We start from the raw sequence: 14,863 nt of genomic DNA, 5'->3' as shown, positions 1-14,863 counted from the left end.
GATATTTAAGATGGAATTACCGAATGATTTATCATCAGCTCGTAAATTTTGTCTTATCGTTAGACAGCGGATCTTTACGCGAAATAAAAATTGTCTTCATGAATTGCAAGCAACCGGAGTGTGAAACAGAAATTTAGTCTCTTTCTTAATATGTCTAATAGGTTGAAGATAATACACCTGTATTTTTAAATTCTCCTAATATTTTTACTGTTTTAAATTATTGCATAGAATCCGCCGTCTATACTTATCACTAAGCAGTCGCTCACCGTCGACATATCTCCGGGAAGCATTCGCTTGCGCGTTATCTCGATGGTTTCCGTTCGGTTGGACCTTGGTGACGCACCAAAAACTAAGAAACAAAAAAAAACGCACGATGACAATCCTCCTTAACAAAGCAAACGAAGATAGAACAAAAAAATACGGCGACACGATCGTAGAGAGTACAAAGACGAGCAAAACTTTCACGGGGGGGGAGCCGTGAGAAGAAGCCTCTCCGTTGCACTAGGCGTTGCAGTTGGAGCCGGGAGGAGTTAAAAGTGCACGGAGCCGCTTGCATTATCGTTGCACAATAAAAAGGCGGACCCCGACGCGACGGGCGCGCGAAGGCTCGTCTAAAAATAGGGAACAAGAAGTACGCGAAGAATCAACGAGAATCGACGCGTTATTTTTCTCGGACTAGAAATAAAAGAAGACTGACAAGCGCTCGAACAATGGCTGTTCGAAAAAAAACGCAAGAATCTTCCTCTCTCTCTCTCTCTTCCCTCCTTCATTCTCCTGGCATCACCACCGTCGTCAACAATCTTTTGCCACCGTTCGCCTCTGGTCTCGCATGATTGCAAATTCGAGGAACATTCTAGCGCGTTTTCATTCGTCGTTTCGAATCTCTTCAATCGACCGCGCCGCACACTCTCCGGGCCATCGAGGAAAACAGGATTTTTCTCGTTTACCCCTCCGATCGAAGTCGCCGCGTCACGCTTCTGGATCACTGAACAATGACACAGTGAACAACGATCTTTCAACCCCGAAGCGGGTGCAGGATCGATCGATCGATTTGGATCGCGAGCGGCGAGCTTCCCGAGACTACTTTTTTTCAATGCGAGAGTCGACGAGAAACACTCTTGAATACTAAACAGAATAAAACAAGAAAAAGCGTAGGCGTTTAAGGTAACTCTCTCTGTAAACGTAAACGTGTTAAGAGCTGTCACGCATCACATAACTAATTAACCGCGGCGGAAGTCACAGCGACAGACACTATAACAATACGATAATAAGCGGGATAATGCCCGGTGGGACGCGCGCCGAGGTGAACCGAGTCCGACGTCCACGATCTGATTATAACACCCTTTGACGAATCAGCTTTGTCGGCGGCCGTTTTTTATTGACACTTTTTAGCAAAATGCCAATGTTTCGCTCGCGACGAACTGGTCGATTTTTTTACTGCGATTTTTACTTGAATATTTTGTACCGAGGTATTATTTTGTATTGTTGTTTTCCGATCACCCCGCACGGTGGAAGAATCGATACAATAGTCAATGGTTAAATCTGTGGCTGCTGGGAAGAACGACGCACGTCACGTACTTTCACTTTCGAGATATTGCTGTTTAAAGTTTTAGCTGAGTCAAAGTTAAATTGCGTTATTCTTTGGAGCCTTTCGAATTTGTTGTCGAAAGTGAACTAAAATTGATTTTGAAATTGTGACACGCGGCGTTCCTCCTCGCAACCACAGAAATATAGTCGATATTATGGGAAATCGTAGAAGCTGATAATAGCAAATTCCAACGGCAAGGGTTTCCACGTACTCCGCGTGCTGAAATGTATCATCAGGACTTAAGGGGTTGAATCGTTATCCAGGTATCCGAGGTGCACCTGCTCTAAAGGATCGTCGATGGCCGGTTTCCGGACACCCGGTATAGTCCAGGAAATAACTTACAATTAGGGAGCAACCGAATGCGTGCGTGTGCGAAAGCAAGAGAACGCTGTACGAAGAATTCTACGACTGATGTGTGTGGACGATTTTTGCCTGATTTCTGCAAGAGAGAAAGAGAACAAACGATAAAGAGAGACTGGAAGACAGCGCGAATGAGAGAGGATGAGTGGACAATTTATAAATCTACTATTGTAATAATTATAGAGAGACAGTGGAGTATAATGTATCTGTGCGTTTCTTTACTTCCTGCAAGTGAGCGAAGAGAGAGGCAGCGAGGTATAGTTCTTAAATGCACGCGAGCAAAGAGTTACGTCTCTCGCGTTTAGGCGTGTTTCTCGCGACACCGGTCGAACCGAACGGAAAATAAAGAAAATCGCGAATCGACTTAAACAATGCTGGATAAACGATGGGAGTGAACGGTGTTCGACGATAGACGCGACACGGGAGGAGTGTTTCGTTCCGATATCATCCTATATAAACGTAATCAAGTGTCATAAACGAGCTTTTCGCGCAAGCTTTATTCGCGAGGACACAGGGAGAGCTGAATGGGAGAATTCTGAAGAGGAACGGCTCGAGAAAATACGTCCTCGGGAACGACGACGACGACGAACGCAAGGAACGTCGGAAGACTATATTGTTTCGTTTGCAAGCAAATCGTCATTACACATAATTACGGATTAATTATTCTTACTATTCAGATACAGTTCACCGGATCACCGCCATCATCGTTATTATTATTATATAATTGATGTGAGTGTGGACAAAAATGAACAAAATAAAGTGTACGTAGTAGAAGCACCGTCTACCTTGCCATCCGTCGTTTAGGTTAATCGAGAAACATCTTTTTCGAACCCTCCGGCTGTCGCCAGCGGTTTTCAACACCTCGCCGTTTTGTTCTGAAGTTGCTCGTACTCTAATTTGTTTGCAACTTCATATAACAACGCGACCGCGGGAGGGTTAACGAAGCTCGCGGAAGCATTTTGCTAGCAAAATCTTTTTATACGGTCGACAGACTTTTCTCGGCTTGTAGTTTCGTTCGAAAGGCGAGAGAACGCAATATATTCTTTATTTCAATACAAGAGGGAGAAGAAATACAGAGATGCGTTTTAACTTACACAACCTATGCTCGTTCGCATGAATCGTTTCTTATCGCGACTCGCAGCGATCGATATAAGTCCTCGATCGTTTAACCGAACGATCAAGAGTGCGTAGGAGTTCACTTTCTCTGGGCGATCCGCATCTCTAAACTTTTCCTCGTTTCTCCACAATTCTCTTGATCCGCGATTCCGTTTTCCTGTTCATTAATCTCCTCGATCAAAATTCTTTTCTCGGCTTCGTCCTGCGAAGTTTCTTTTCCTTCTCTATCATCTCCCTTTTCATTTTCAGAACCTTCCTTTGCTTCCGGATCGTCGTCCTCTTTCAACAGGTCCCTGAAGAATTGTCTGCTACCGTCGACTTGCTGCAAAAGAAGACGAAACCTTCACTTTGTTGCAGAGACAATTCGGTAAGCAGTTGAAAATGTTATTCTAAAACGAGTTTGCGTAATTGATCGATTTGATGTCCTAATTACTGACTTTGCTATTCGACGATTGCTTCAAAACCGATTTCCCAGCAGCCATAGCATCCCTGGAAACCTTCATCAGTTTCTCCGCCGATTTCTTCCCCTTCTCGATCTCCTCGGCGCTTTTCGGCGCTTTTATGCTCTTCAATATCCTCTCCTTCAAGGCAGGATCCATATCGAGATCCTCAAACTCTCCAACCTGATGTTCGGGTTCGCTAATCTCGTCCTCGTTCCCCGGATTCTCCGAAAGCACCTCGATCAATGGTTTTGTTTGTTTCACCCTCGCTTGTTTCGTCTCCCTTGACGATTCATCGTCGTGTTTCTTTTCCTCGTCATCTATCCCAGGCTTCTTCATGAAATCCGGCTCGATCAGCAGCTTTCTTTTGTCGTTCAACTGCTCTAGATGCTCGCAGAAATCTTTGTACAGATCCTGCTCGCTCTTCGCCGTCGAACTATCTGACCTGGCGGTTTCTGATTGTTGTAACAGCTGGGCCATCGATTGAATATCTACAAATAGAATGTTTCTAATAACTGTTTTAAGAACTATCATTTTCCGTCGATGCTTTCACTTACCACAGACGTTCGACGGTACTTCTTGAGGTCGATTCTTCTTAGAATCAATTTTAGCTGCTTCTTGAGATCCTTTCGCACTTGAAGACCTAGCTGAAGACAATCCCGCAGCAGTGGATTCGAAGAAGTCCTCGCGATTCCCAAACGTCCAACTGTACCTTTCCCTGTCGTTGATCAAACTCTCGATACACCTCTCGATCAAAGGCGACTCCTTCTGCAAGAACTTCTTCGCTTCCTTCATGGCGTGCCTTCTACACCTCTCGGCAATCTCTCGACCGCTTTTCCGACTGCCGGAAACCCTCTCAGAATCCACCTCCTCTACCAAATGCGATTTCTTGCTGACCATGTTCAGACACTCGCAATCGTGGATCCTTTTCCTCGCGTTCGAAGCCTGATTGTTCGACTTGTCATCAGAGTCTTCTTTGACAGAGTTTTCTGATGCTAACGAGACCTCGCAGAATCTCTCAGACACATCATCCTTTGAGGAGTTCGCAGTTTCTCGCTTGTGATTCGAATTCGTGGATCCGTCGTAAAGATCGATCACAGTCTTCACCGATTCGTTATCCGATTCGTCGTCCTCTATCGAATTTGTCGTTCTAAGATCGTTATTTGCTTCGACAACAGGTTCCTTTTTCAGTAACGTCTGACAACTTTCCAGCTTCGAGGAACCTGAAGGAATCGAAGTGGAAGAGACTCGCCTAATCGCACCGCCTACTCTCGCTGTCTCTTCGACAGCCTCTTCGGACTCCTCGATAGTCAACAGCTCGTGAAAACTGTGAGACTTCAAACCGCGTTTCGCGTTCCTCTGATCCTTCAGCTCCAACTCGTTCAGCAATGAATTGAACACTCCCCCTTCTTTATCCTCTTTCTTCAATTCCACAAATGATTCGTTCTCGTCGTCGGGATAAGGTTTCACGTGCTCCACGAGGACTTTAGGATACTCCTTCAGGTTCATCAGATCGTAGACTCCTTCCCTCTTTTCCTCGGCCTGTCCTTTCTCCGGGACCACGTCGTTTCGATCTTTTTCTGGCGCGGCGTCAACGATGTCAATTTTTCGGACGCTCGAAGTACCCTGTGCCTCCTCCTGTTGCTCCTTTTCCGTCGCTGTCCCCCTCGACTCTTCCCTTTTTCTCATAATCTCCGTAATCTTCAGCTTCCTCTCCTTCGTGCACCACCATCTGAAATCGTCGTCACGTTTCGCCACTGTTGATCGCTGCTCCTCTTCCTGTCGATCGTGATCCTCGATGTTGATCGCCAGCCGAGCATCCTCCTCCCTCCAGAATCCTTTGACATCGCCATTCTCGTACACGATCTTATTGTCTTCGACGAACTTCTCCATACCGGCGCAGAACTCTTTCATGTCCTCCCGTATGCTGGTCAGCCGACTGGTCAATGGATGTTGATCGCCTTTTCTTCGGTAATCGTCCGAAATATCTTTGTAAGCGTTCGCATTGTCCGCGCTGGTTTCCTTTCCTTCATTGTCCGAGCAGCCTCTGTCGCAGGAAACGCCGCTGCTCGCGAACAGTTTCCCTTCTCCGCTCTCTGAAAGAAAGAACAAGCTGGAATGAACATCTTCTGGGAAAATCAAACTTTCGCCGTCTCTTAAACATTCGTGTTTCAATCTGGACCAAAAAAGGGGTCACGACACCCTGGGATTTTGAAAAAATGGATATTTTTAAAATTTTCCTTTAATTTAGAGTTTAGGGAATAATTTATGCAGATACAACAGCTCCCGAAAATAGCGAAGTTACAATGCTTAGGAGTTCGTGCGGCAGTCGTCGTTTTCCAGCAGGTAGGTCGTGTTTTCAAGTCGCACTTTTCCTTCGTTTGCGTTTTTCTCGAAACTACATTTTTAACCGACTTCGAAAAAGGAGGAGGTTACCCAATTCGATCTGTACGTGCCTCTTTCTATTTTATTTTCAATTTTGCGCCGCCTCCGAAAAGATTGTATTGTATTTAAGTTCGTGTGTGTTCGCATAAATTAAATGGAAATTATTTCATACTTTTTAGTGCGTTTTTTCGAAGTCGGTTTAATTTTTTTTTGAATAAATAAAATTTGTTTATTACAACTGGTGTAACAAATATCTCGGGAACGCATAACTCTAATAACATTGTCTATCGCGAAGCATATGATCTTTTTAATACGATATCCCAATTGTTTATAACAATCGTTTAAAGTTTGATTTTTTTGGTAAAAATTGAATGTTCATTTTAACTTTCCTTGCATTCGTACAGAAATGGTTTTTTCTCGAAATCCCTATGCACCGCGATAGATATTTTATCATGGAACTATAAAATCGTGAGTTTTTTAGTTTCTGATAATCGTGGACATCACAATCCGTTACACCGTTCGCGCGCGTCCTGACGAAGGAGTACTGCAGGACAACGGATACCTCGGCCATTTTCTAATATTTTTTTATGAAATTTACACAATATATCCTTTAATGTATGCCCTAACCATATATAATGATAAAATAATTGTCACATTCATAGTTTCGTAGAAAAAAATTCGAGAACTTTGATGTCATTTCGGCCGGCTCAGGGTGGCGTAAGCCCTCAAGTCATAGCCTTAAACCGAAAGTACATTTTTCGTATTTTCGTATCAGCGTTGCAAAACAATTGTAAATACTAAATTAATCTTTTTCTGGACATTTAGCCCTTAGCACTTGAGTTTGTTCAATTGCTGTACCATTATTCACAATATGAATATTGTTTACATCATTAAAGACGTTGGTATCTAATCACGTACTACAAATTTGAATTTTATATTATTCTAGGCCGGAAGAATGTTCAATTTTCGAGTTAAAATAGCTCCGACTGTAAAGTGTCAGACTTTATAAACATAGGCTGCGTATCTGAAAGTATTCAATCAGATTGTTGAGGATTTTGAAGAGTCTCCGAAACAGTCCGCAAGTCTGTCCAAAATGGCGAGTCTAGAAGTACCATTGCCAGTTGACAGGACCCCGAAAAGGCAGTAAGGCAGTATAAGAAGCCCGTACCTGTTGTCCAAGTTTCGTGAGTCGCGACGAATTGCTTCTTGTCGCGGTGATCGTGCTCGGATTCGGTATGTAATTTATTATCGTCCCTCTTCGGGTGGTTCGCGCAAGACCCAGCAGTAATTTCGGTCTCATTGCTCGTCTCCAGGACAAGTTTCTCGTAATGGGCCAGTTCTCTTCCCAGAGCATGACCGCCAGGCGGATCCTCCAGGCTTCTTCGACCGTCCAAAATTTGTTTGGCCGTCCTCTTCCGTTCCGCGTCCCCTGCCGTGTATTCCTGTACCTCTGTTATCTCTTCTATCAATTTCGCAGGTGTCCTCGTCGGGTTCTTCTTCTCCGATCTCTCCTTCGTCGAAAAACGAAACATTCAAACGTCGGACGATCATGAATTGCATGAAACGCACTGACCATTTTAAAATCCTCTCGTTCCTCGCGCACTGCACGCGAATGCAACGCGGATACTTTCCGAGTTACCAAGATTATTGAATTTTTATTTGTTCGCCGCTGTTAGTTGTTTAGGCGAATTTTCCCTTTTCTAGTTAAGCATTTAAAGTGGCACTTTTGGGTCAGTATTTTTAACAAATAACAAGATTATTAGATACTATTTGGATAAAGTGCAACAGCAGTGAACATTGTAGAGAATTCTGTATTCCATGAATTAGAAAAAGCTCCACATGAGAAAATAGGCTCAGTTTCATGCGTCCAATGTAAAAAGGATTAAAAGGACATAAAGTAAAAGTGATCTAGATTTAAGAAATTGATTTTCGAATGAAAATTGCTTCGAGTCGAAAGGGTAAAGTCAGCGATACGTTTCAAGCAGGTGTTTTTGGAGGGGTTTCGACCGGTCGAAAAAATACCTCCGTTCTCCAGGGCAACAAAAGCTCCGCGCCGATGGCTTTCCCTTCTTCCTCCGCCATTGGCCTCCTTCCGTCACTTTTCTCGGCTCGTTTTTGCCCCGTCCGATCGTCCTCCTGTCCGTTCTCCACCTCTTCTTCGTCCGATGACGAGGACGCGGACGAGCCGGAGGAGGATGAGACGGCCGACTCGTTCTTCTTCTTCTCCAGGTGGAGCTTGAAGGTTCATCGCGAGTGAGAGAGAGCATGATGCGAGCGTGGGGTTTCACGTGGTGAATGATCAAATAGTCGATGGGGCCGATGGGTGATATTATTCGAAGCACGAATTCTGTACCAGACCTTGACAAAACTAGTTCTTACCAGTTGGTTGCTCGTGCACACAAGCTTGGCTACTTCTTCTTCGTCGTCCTCCTTCGTCTTCTTCTTATCCTCCGCCTCCTTTTCGGACGTCCCGACCGGTTTGTACAGCTTCCTTTTGTTTATCAGGGCTTTCGAGGGCGGATCCATGGAACCACAGAGTAAACAGAGGCCAATTAAAAATAATAGACCAGCAGATTTCAGTAGTCTGTTTGCCCGCGCGCTCTCTGGGAAGCTTCGCGGACACGGCAATTTGTTTCTCAAAAAAATCACGAGAGGATTCGCTCTCAAGAGCTTCTACAACCGATTCAGCCTCTCCGCGAAGATCTGACCAGTACTCGAATATAATAAAAGAAGAAAGTAGGTGATGGAGGCCGGTTAGCTCACTAGTTACAATTTGTCCTAGAAAGTATCGCATCATTACAATTTGTTTCTCCAGAAAATCACGTTCGATGCTTTTCTCGAGTTAAGGAGCCTCGGCCGGAGAGCATCCGAGGAGATAAAGGCGAAGCTTTCGATTTTTATTCACCTTGCACGCTGTCGTTGATTTTCTTCTGCTCCGCCTGGATCCAACGCCTCCTCTCGGCCTCCTCTTCGTCAGGTCCGCCTCGCATCCTACCTCGGTGACAGTTTTGTTAGCTTTTAACATCAAACACGAAACCATCTTCACGTGCTAGTCGAAACTGGGGCCAGATTTCGAAACCGGATGCACCTACCATGCTTCTGCACAGGCGCGGTCCCGTTCGAACACCGGCTTGTCGTCCAAGTACTTCAGATTCTTGCATTTCAGTATCATTGTCTTTCGGTAGAGCTTAATCGCCTTCAGCACTGGGTTGCCCATCAGATACACCACCCTCAGCTCTTTCATATCACCTAAAATCTGTTCACGATATTTTACTCCTGAGATTTCGTACGGAGTCAAACATTTTTAACATTCTTTCATTTCACATGCTCCGAGGCGCCACAAAAAAATTAGTAAGTACCATTTTTATTCCGTAATATAGGTCCTGCAATAACGAAAAATCGTATGAATCCAAATTTGTGCATGAGAAATACCGAAGTTGAAATGGCAAACGCGTGAAATTCTTTGAATTAGAAATTTCAAGAGAAATAATGAGATTCCATCAGCTCGTTGGCCAAGTGATAAATTCGTCGATGCTATTGAATATTGACTAAGACATGGTTCAAGCCAGATACGATAAATTTGCGCAGCTAACTAGCGGTAGGAAGGATCGTTTGGTTGGTAGCTGATCCGGCAGGAGAATGTAACATCCTGATTGGCAAAAGTTACATCACAGGGGAGCGGTGGTCGTCGCGACGCCAGAGGCGGAACGATTAACGAGAACATAACGGACTCACGTTAACGACGTCTTCGGTGTCGATCCTGTTGTGAGAAAGATCCAGCACCGAGAGCCTCTCGAGCAACCGGAGATGCTCGATGTCGGCGGTCTGTTGCAGGTAGTTGTGCGACAGGTTCAGACTATTCAGGAACTTCAGGCTATCTGCAAGCAAATAAGAAGCAGCTTCAAGGTCAAGGTCACCTCTCCCCCCCCCGCCACCCCACGGGGATCCACCACACAGCAAACGAGAGAGCTGTGGCGCTGGCCGACTCGGAGATTACCGAGATTCTCGATCCTCCGTATAGTGTTGTGCGAAAGATTCAGAGTGTCGAGCCTCGTCTGGTATTCCAGATTCTCGATCTTGTTGATCAGATTGTTTTGAAGGTACAGGCAACGCAGCTCGCTCTGATTCTCCAGATTCGCGATCTCACGGATCCCGTTGTTCTCCAACCACAACGACTTCAGGCCCACGTACTTCTCCAAGTTCTCGATGAAGGAGAAACCTGAACAACGAGGCGAGCCGTCAATTTTCACTTTTCATGCCCTCCATCGCTCGCTATTCAATTTCGAAACGATTTGTCTCGGCTAGTTCTCACTTTTCCAACCTTTCTCTGTAATATTTACCACATTTCACAAACTGGCTCGAAACTTACGTATTTCACAAATATTAATTCGAAACTCTTAACCCTTTGCGCTCGGAGTTATTTTAACTCGATATAATTAAACATCTCTTCCGACCTAGAATATTTTCATTTCCTATGATCTTTGAAGTTTTATGGATATGAAATGGGTATAACACCTCATACAGTAACTAAATGTTTGATAATATATTTAATAATGTAGAGAACATTTTGAATAATGGTACAACGATTATATTGGCGGCTTAGAGTCGCCGTTCGAGTGCCAAGGGATAAAACTCACCTTTGTAATGCAGGTACAGCACATCGTTCAAATAAGGAGTCTGATAAAGCTTGTTCTGCTTGCAGTGCTTCAGAATACACTCCTCGGTCATTCTACAACGAAATCGCAACAATTTACCACGAAATCATCAAACGATCTCCACCGATCAAATTCTACCTGACACCATGCTGTTTCGCATCAAAATCGTACTGCTTCCCCTTGATATACGTTCTCTCCGGTTCCCTGCACAGCCTCCAAAAGAGTTCGTCCTCTGTGTCGGCAATTATGTCATCGACAATGTTGCTAACAACCTTCTCCGTCTCAGAAACATCAACTTCTTTCGTGTCCTCTTTCACAGGATCTCGATCTACATTCTCTTTAGCTATTTCTGTAAAGATTCTCTCGACTTCGCTCTTCTCCTCTTCGAGATCTACTTCAGCCTTGACTTCTACTTTATCTTCAGTCTGCTCCTCAAGATTCTCACTGTTCTCTGTCGTCGAGATGATCTGGATACATTCTTGCAGCAGTTCCTTGCGGTGCTGCTCCTCTTCGACGAGGTCCTTCAGTATGTTCTTCATCTTGAAGCTCTCTGCCACCTCGTCCTTCGTCAAGGGCATCTCAAGGTGCCTGTCCACTTCGGTCAAACTTTCGTCAGACTCGCTGGACACTTCACCGGAAGACGGACTCTTCTCTTCGAAAGCTTTCTGCTCTGCCACGAGCTTCTCAACCTCGCTAAACTCGATCGACAAATTCTTCAAAGCCTCGTTCTTCCTGTTCTCTATCTCCGCTTTCTCCTCTGCGATCTTCTTCAGCACCTCCTTCACCTCTTCTTCAGTTTCCGGATAACAAGCCTTCGTGATCTCTGCCAGCTTTTCTGTATACTCCTCTGAAGATTGTTCTTTCTCATTGGAATCACACTTTTCTACCTCTGAGCAGCTATCCATGATCATTGGACGAAGATCTTTATATTCTGGATCAAGATCTTTAATTTCTGGAGAAAGATTTTTATATTCCGGACCGAAATCTTTCAGGCATGCTCGATTGTTCAGTATCTTCGCTTCCATCTCTGGTTCGATGATGGTCTCCCTGAATTCGATGTAAGAAGACACGTTCACGTTCGATAGAGAGTAGATCAGCTTCTTTGCGTCTTCGTCAGTATCGCTGGAAGAAGCAGGATCGCCAGATATCGTTTCACTATGCTTCTGGTTCTCGGAGTCCTCCAATTGATCCCCTGTATCCGTTTCACTGCAATCTTCCTCTTTACCATCGCTATTTTCATTTTCCACGCAAGACTGATGAGTTCTAGCTTCTATAGTGTCTTCTAGTTTCACAGGATTTTTCATATTAATCTTTGGATCACTCTCGTCGTTCTTGATCTCTACTAAGGACACTTCAGGCGCGATCGATCCATTCTCAGGTGATTCACAGACATCGTCGACGAATTGCTCGCAGTACGAACTCTCGCAACAGCTTCGGTTCTCGTTGTGACACGTGGTGTCGCAGACTTCAGCGTCCTCGAAGAACAAAGTGTCGTCTAGGTCACTGTCGCTGTCTTTTTCTGCTTTCGTCGAGTTGAAGTAGGACAGATTCTCGCAAGTGACGTCGAAGGCAGTGTCGCTGTCGAAGTATGACAGCCAGGTGTCTTCGTTGTCTTCTTCGAGGGCTGGGTCAGAAGTTTGCTCGACAGTGGGCTCTTGACTGTCAGAGGCGGGCTCTTTCTTTTTCTCTGGCGAATGTGTCTTCGTGAGAGCCTCCGATGCTGAAGACAACTCCAATGAACCCTTCAGAGCCTTTGGAAACACAAAGAAGACTAGTAACATTGATCTTTATACTGGGTTTAGCGATTAGGGCATTTGCAATCATGTACTTAATAAAGAAACTGAATGAGATGATCATCTTGAATTATAGTAATGAAAATTTATTAACAAAATGCAAACAAAATCTAAATCTACATAAACTTAGATTGAAATGAAACTCTTCTTGTAAAACAAACTATAATTGAAGTAAATACATATATATTAAATATGTGTATAGTCCCGCAAGATTTGCGGAATTTCGCATCACCTATTTAAAACTTGCCGGAGCAAAAAGTGACATGGGATCCCAGTTTGCGGGACTGCAAGCCTTAATCCTTTTTATTAATGTTATTACTGAATTCCCGAATTCGTGTTCATTTGACAGAATCGTGCACATGGAAAAATTAACGATATCATTGATTGTTCTAACCATTCGATGAATTTCTGTTTCAGGAATGGACACATCGCTGACGGAACCGTCGAGTCCAGTCGACAGCCTCTTCTCCACGAAGTTGGATTGAAAGATACACTCGTCCTCCATCCTCGCAAGAAGATCCGTCCAGTTTGGTAAATAGTTTGATATCCAAGTTAAATCTGCCACGAATCCACGGTTTATTTGAAATTCGCGAAAACCTGTTTCATCATGGCCGCCGGCTGCAAACACAAGAAGCTCGTCATGGTAACCTACGTCGCGCAGCTTTCGTTTGATCGATATTTATTTGAAGCCTGGCTTCGAACCATCCACGATCACTGAACATTATAAAGCCGAACATTATAATAGATTAATCACTAAACAAAAATTGTCGGGAGGGAATAACAATCTCATTTGATTTAATCCTAATACTCCGTAGCTCTCGGAAAGTGGATAGTGCTGAGTCCTCGGATTCAGGTTTCTTGAATTATCCAGCCGATAACTGAACAACAGAAGTCCGTGTCTCGACGTGTCGCATCTTCGCCGCCGACAGAACGTTCTATGATGAAAATACACCTGATTGCGAGGGAGAGGGGGCTAGACTTTGTCACTTTGTTTATAGGGTATCTCGTCTCGTATCTATATATATTCCTCGGACGCGGCTCTTGCTTACATTTTCCAATGTCTCGACTGTGTCCCCCCTAGTGGTGGTGTGTCTGTTTGCTTTTCAACACGGTGCCCTCGGCGATGATGTTTCAGCGAATGAATGATATCAACATACATAATTCATCGAGGAAAAAGCTTGAGAAGCGCGGCGTCGCGCAGCGGTGCCATTTAGTCAAAAAGGCGGGAAAAACTTCGTCAGGACCAAACTATCCATCGAATTTCATTGAAAATTTGTGGAAAGATTGCCTCGAGTACAACGCTTATTTGGCACGAAAAACTTTTTGAAAAATTGATGTTTTTTCCCGTTGACCGGGACCGGAACTGGAAACGGGAAATCGGCCTCTTCTGTCGCGAGAGTCTTTCAGCGAGACTGTCCCGCATCTTCTATACATTTTTTCTTCTCTTTTCACGCATTTTTTCTCCTCTTCTCTTTTGCCCTTCAAGGCGAACCCCGGTCGTCTAGACACACGAAGACGCATCGTTCTGCGCAGCTAGTCTACCAATGCTGTACCCTCTTCAGCATCCCCTCCCTCCGTATTTCACCCCGATGATAACAGACTTCAATTTTCCACGCGGCTTTCCATTTTTCTTCTGCAGCCCGCTTGCATGCCCGGTCGAACCACTGTCAAGGGCAGCACATCCTCTGCGACGAGGTTCGTCAACCATTCGTCTTCTGTTTTATGCTTTCTTAATTACATCATTTTTATAGTGGTTCATCATCTTTGAAATTCTAAACACTACAAGGACCTCTTCAAAAATCCTGTCAATTATTTTCTAAATCCGAGTGCAATGAGAACAGTGTTTTACAACAAACATTTTCGTCCCAAACCAATTTACCATGGTGGTCTAAAATGATCTAAACCCCACAAGAACCTCTGGAAAAATCCTGTCAAGTATTTTCTACAATTTCGAGTACAATGAGAACAGTGTTTTACAAGAAACATTTTCGTCCCAAACAAATTTACCACGGTGATCTAAAATAAAACACCACAAGGGCCTCTTTAAAAATCGAGTGCAATGAGAACAGTGTTTACAACAAACATTTTCGTCCCAATTTCCATGGTGATCGAAAATAAATCCCGTTCAGGCGTTAATCCCTTCCCGTCCCACGGGCTCCCGTGCCCTCCTCGAGGCTCTGGCAAGGATTCTCTGTGTTACGGTGTCGAGATAATCAAGCCAAGGTTCCAAGGGTGATCGTGGTGGAGAGAGGATCGTCGGGACCCGATAAAAAGGAAGCAAAAGATCAAATATCAATCTTGCACGTTTCCCTTTGTTCGTGTCGCGCGCTGCTGTTTTATTCATCGGGAGGACGATGCAGAATATCAGGTGGCCGGAATTAAAATAGATTACGACCGTATTACCGCATATGAGATTTCGTTCTTGCGGAGAGAACAGGAGAAGTAGACAACTCTGGCCACGCCAAGACGCGTCGAGCCCCGCGCCGCGCCGCGAGACAAGACGAAGATGCACAGGTCGACGGAAAC

General features: G+C 44.5%; 2 protein-coding genes across 3 annotated transcripts in view; one reads left to right on the top strand and one right to left on the bottom strand.

Annotated features, from left to right (window-relative positions):
- Positions 1-405: 405 nt before the first annotated feature.
- LOC143215287 (uncharacterized) lies at positions 406-13,610 on the bottom strand. Its single transcript, XM_076437306.1, has 13 exons — positions 12,732-13,610; positions 10,683-12,295; positions 10,527-10,618; positions 9,887-10,108; positions 9,625-9,767; positions 8,982-9,145; positions 8,795-8,880; positions 8,269-8,396; positions 7,912-8,124; positions 7,058-7,400; positions 4,062-5,600; positions 3,502-3,995; positions 406-3,386 (listed from the first exon to the last, which is right to left on the bottom strand). Exons 1-13 carry the CDS (start codon positions 12,840-12,842, stop codon positions 3,144-3,146), a joined length of 5,391 nt encoding a protein of 1,796 aa, XP_076293421.1. The 5' UTR covers positions 12,843-13,610; the 3' UTR covers positions 406-3,143.
- LOC143215290 (cytochrome P450 307a1) overlaps positions 2,929-14,863 on the top strand; it is a 58,586-nt gene continuing 46,651 nt past the window's right edge. For both annotated transcript variants that reach the window (XM_076437311.1, XM_076437310.1), the window contains exons 1-2: positions 2,929-3,431; positions 12,755-12,868. The gene's annotated coding sequence lies outside the window, so the exon portion shown is untranslated. The remainder of the gene's footprint in view (positions 3,432-12,754; positions 12,869-14,863) is intronic.

This window comes from Lasioglossum baleicum, chromosome 13 (genome assembly GCF_051020765.1).
Source record: "Lasioglossum baleicum chromosome 13, iyLasBale1, whole genome shotgun sequence".
Lineage (NCBI taxonomy): Eukaryota > Metazoa > Arthropoda > Insecta > Hymenoptera > Halictidae > Lasioglossum > Lasioglossum baleicum.
The sequence above is the reverse complement of the archived record's forward strand: the minus strand, read 5'-3'. Positions and strand labels throughout refer to the sequence as shown.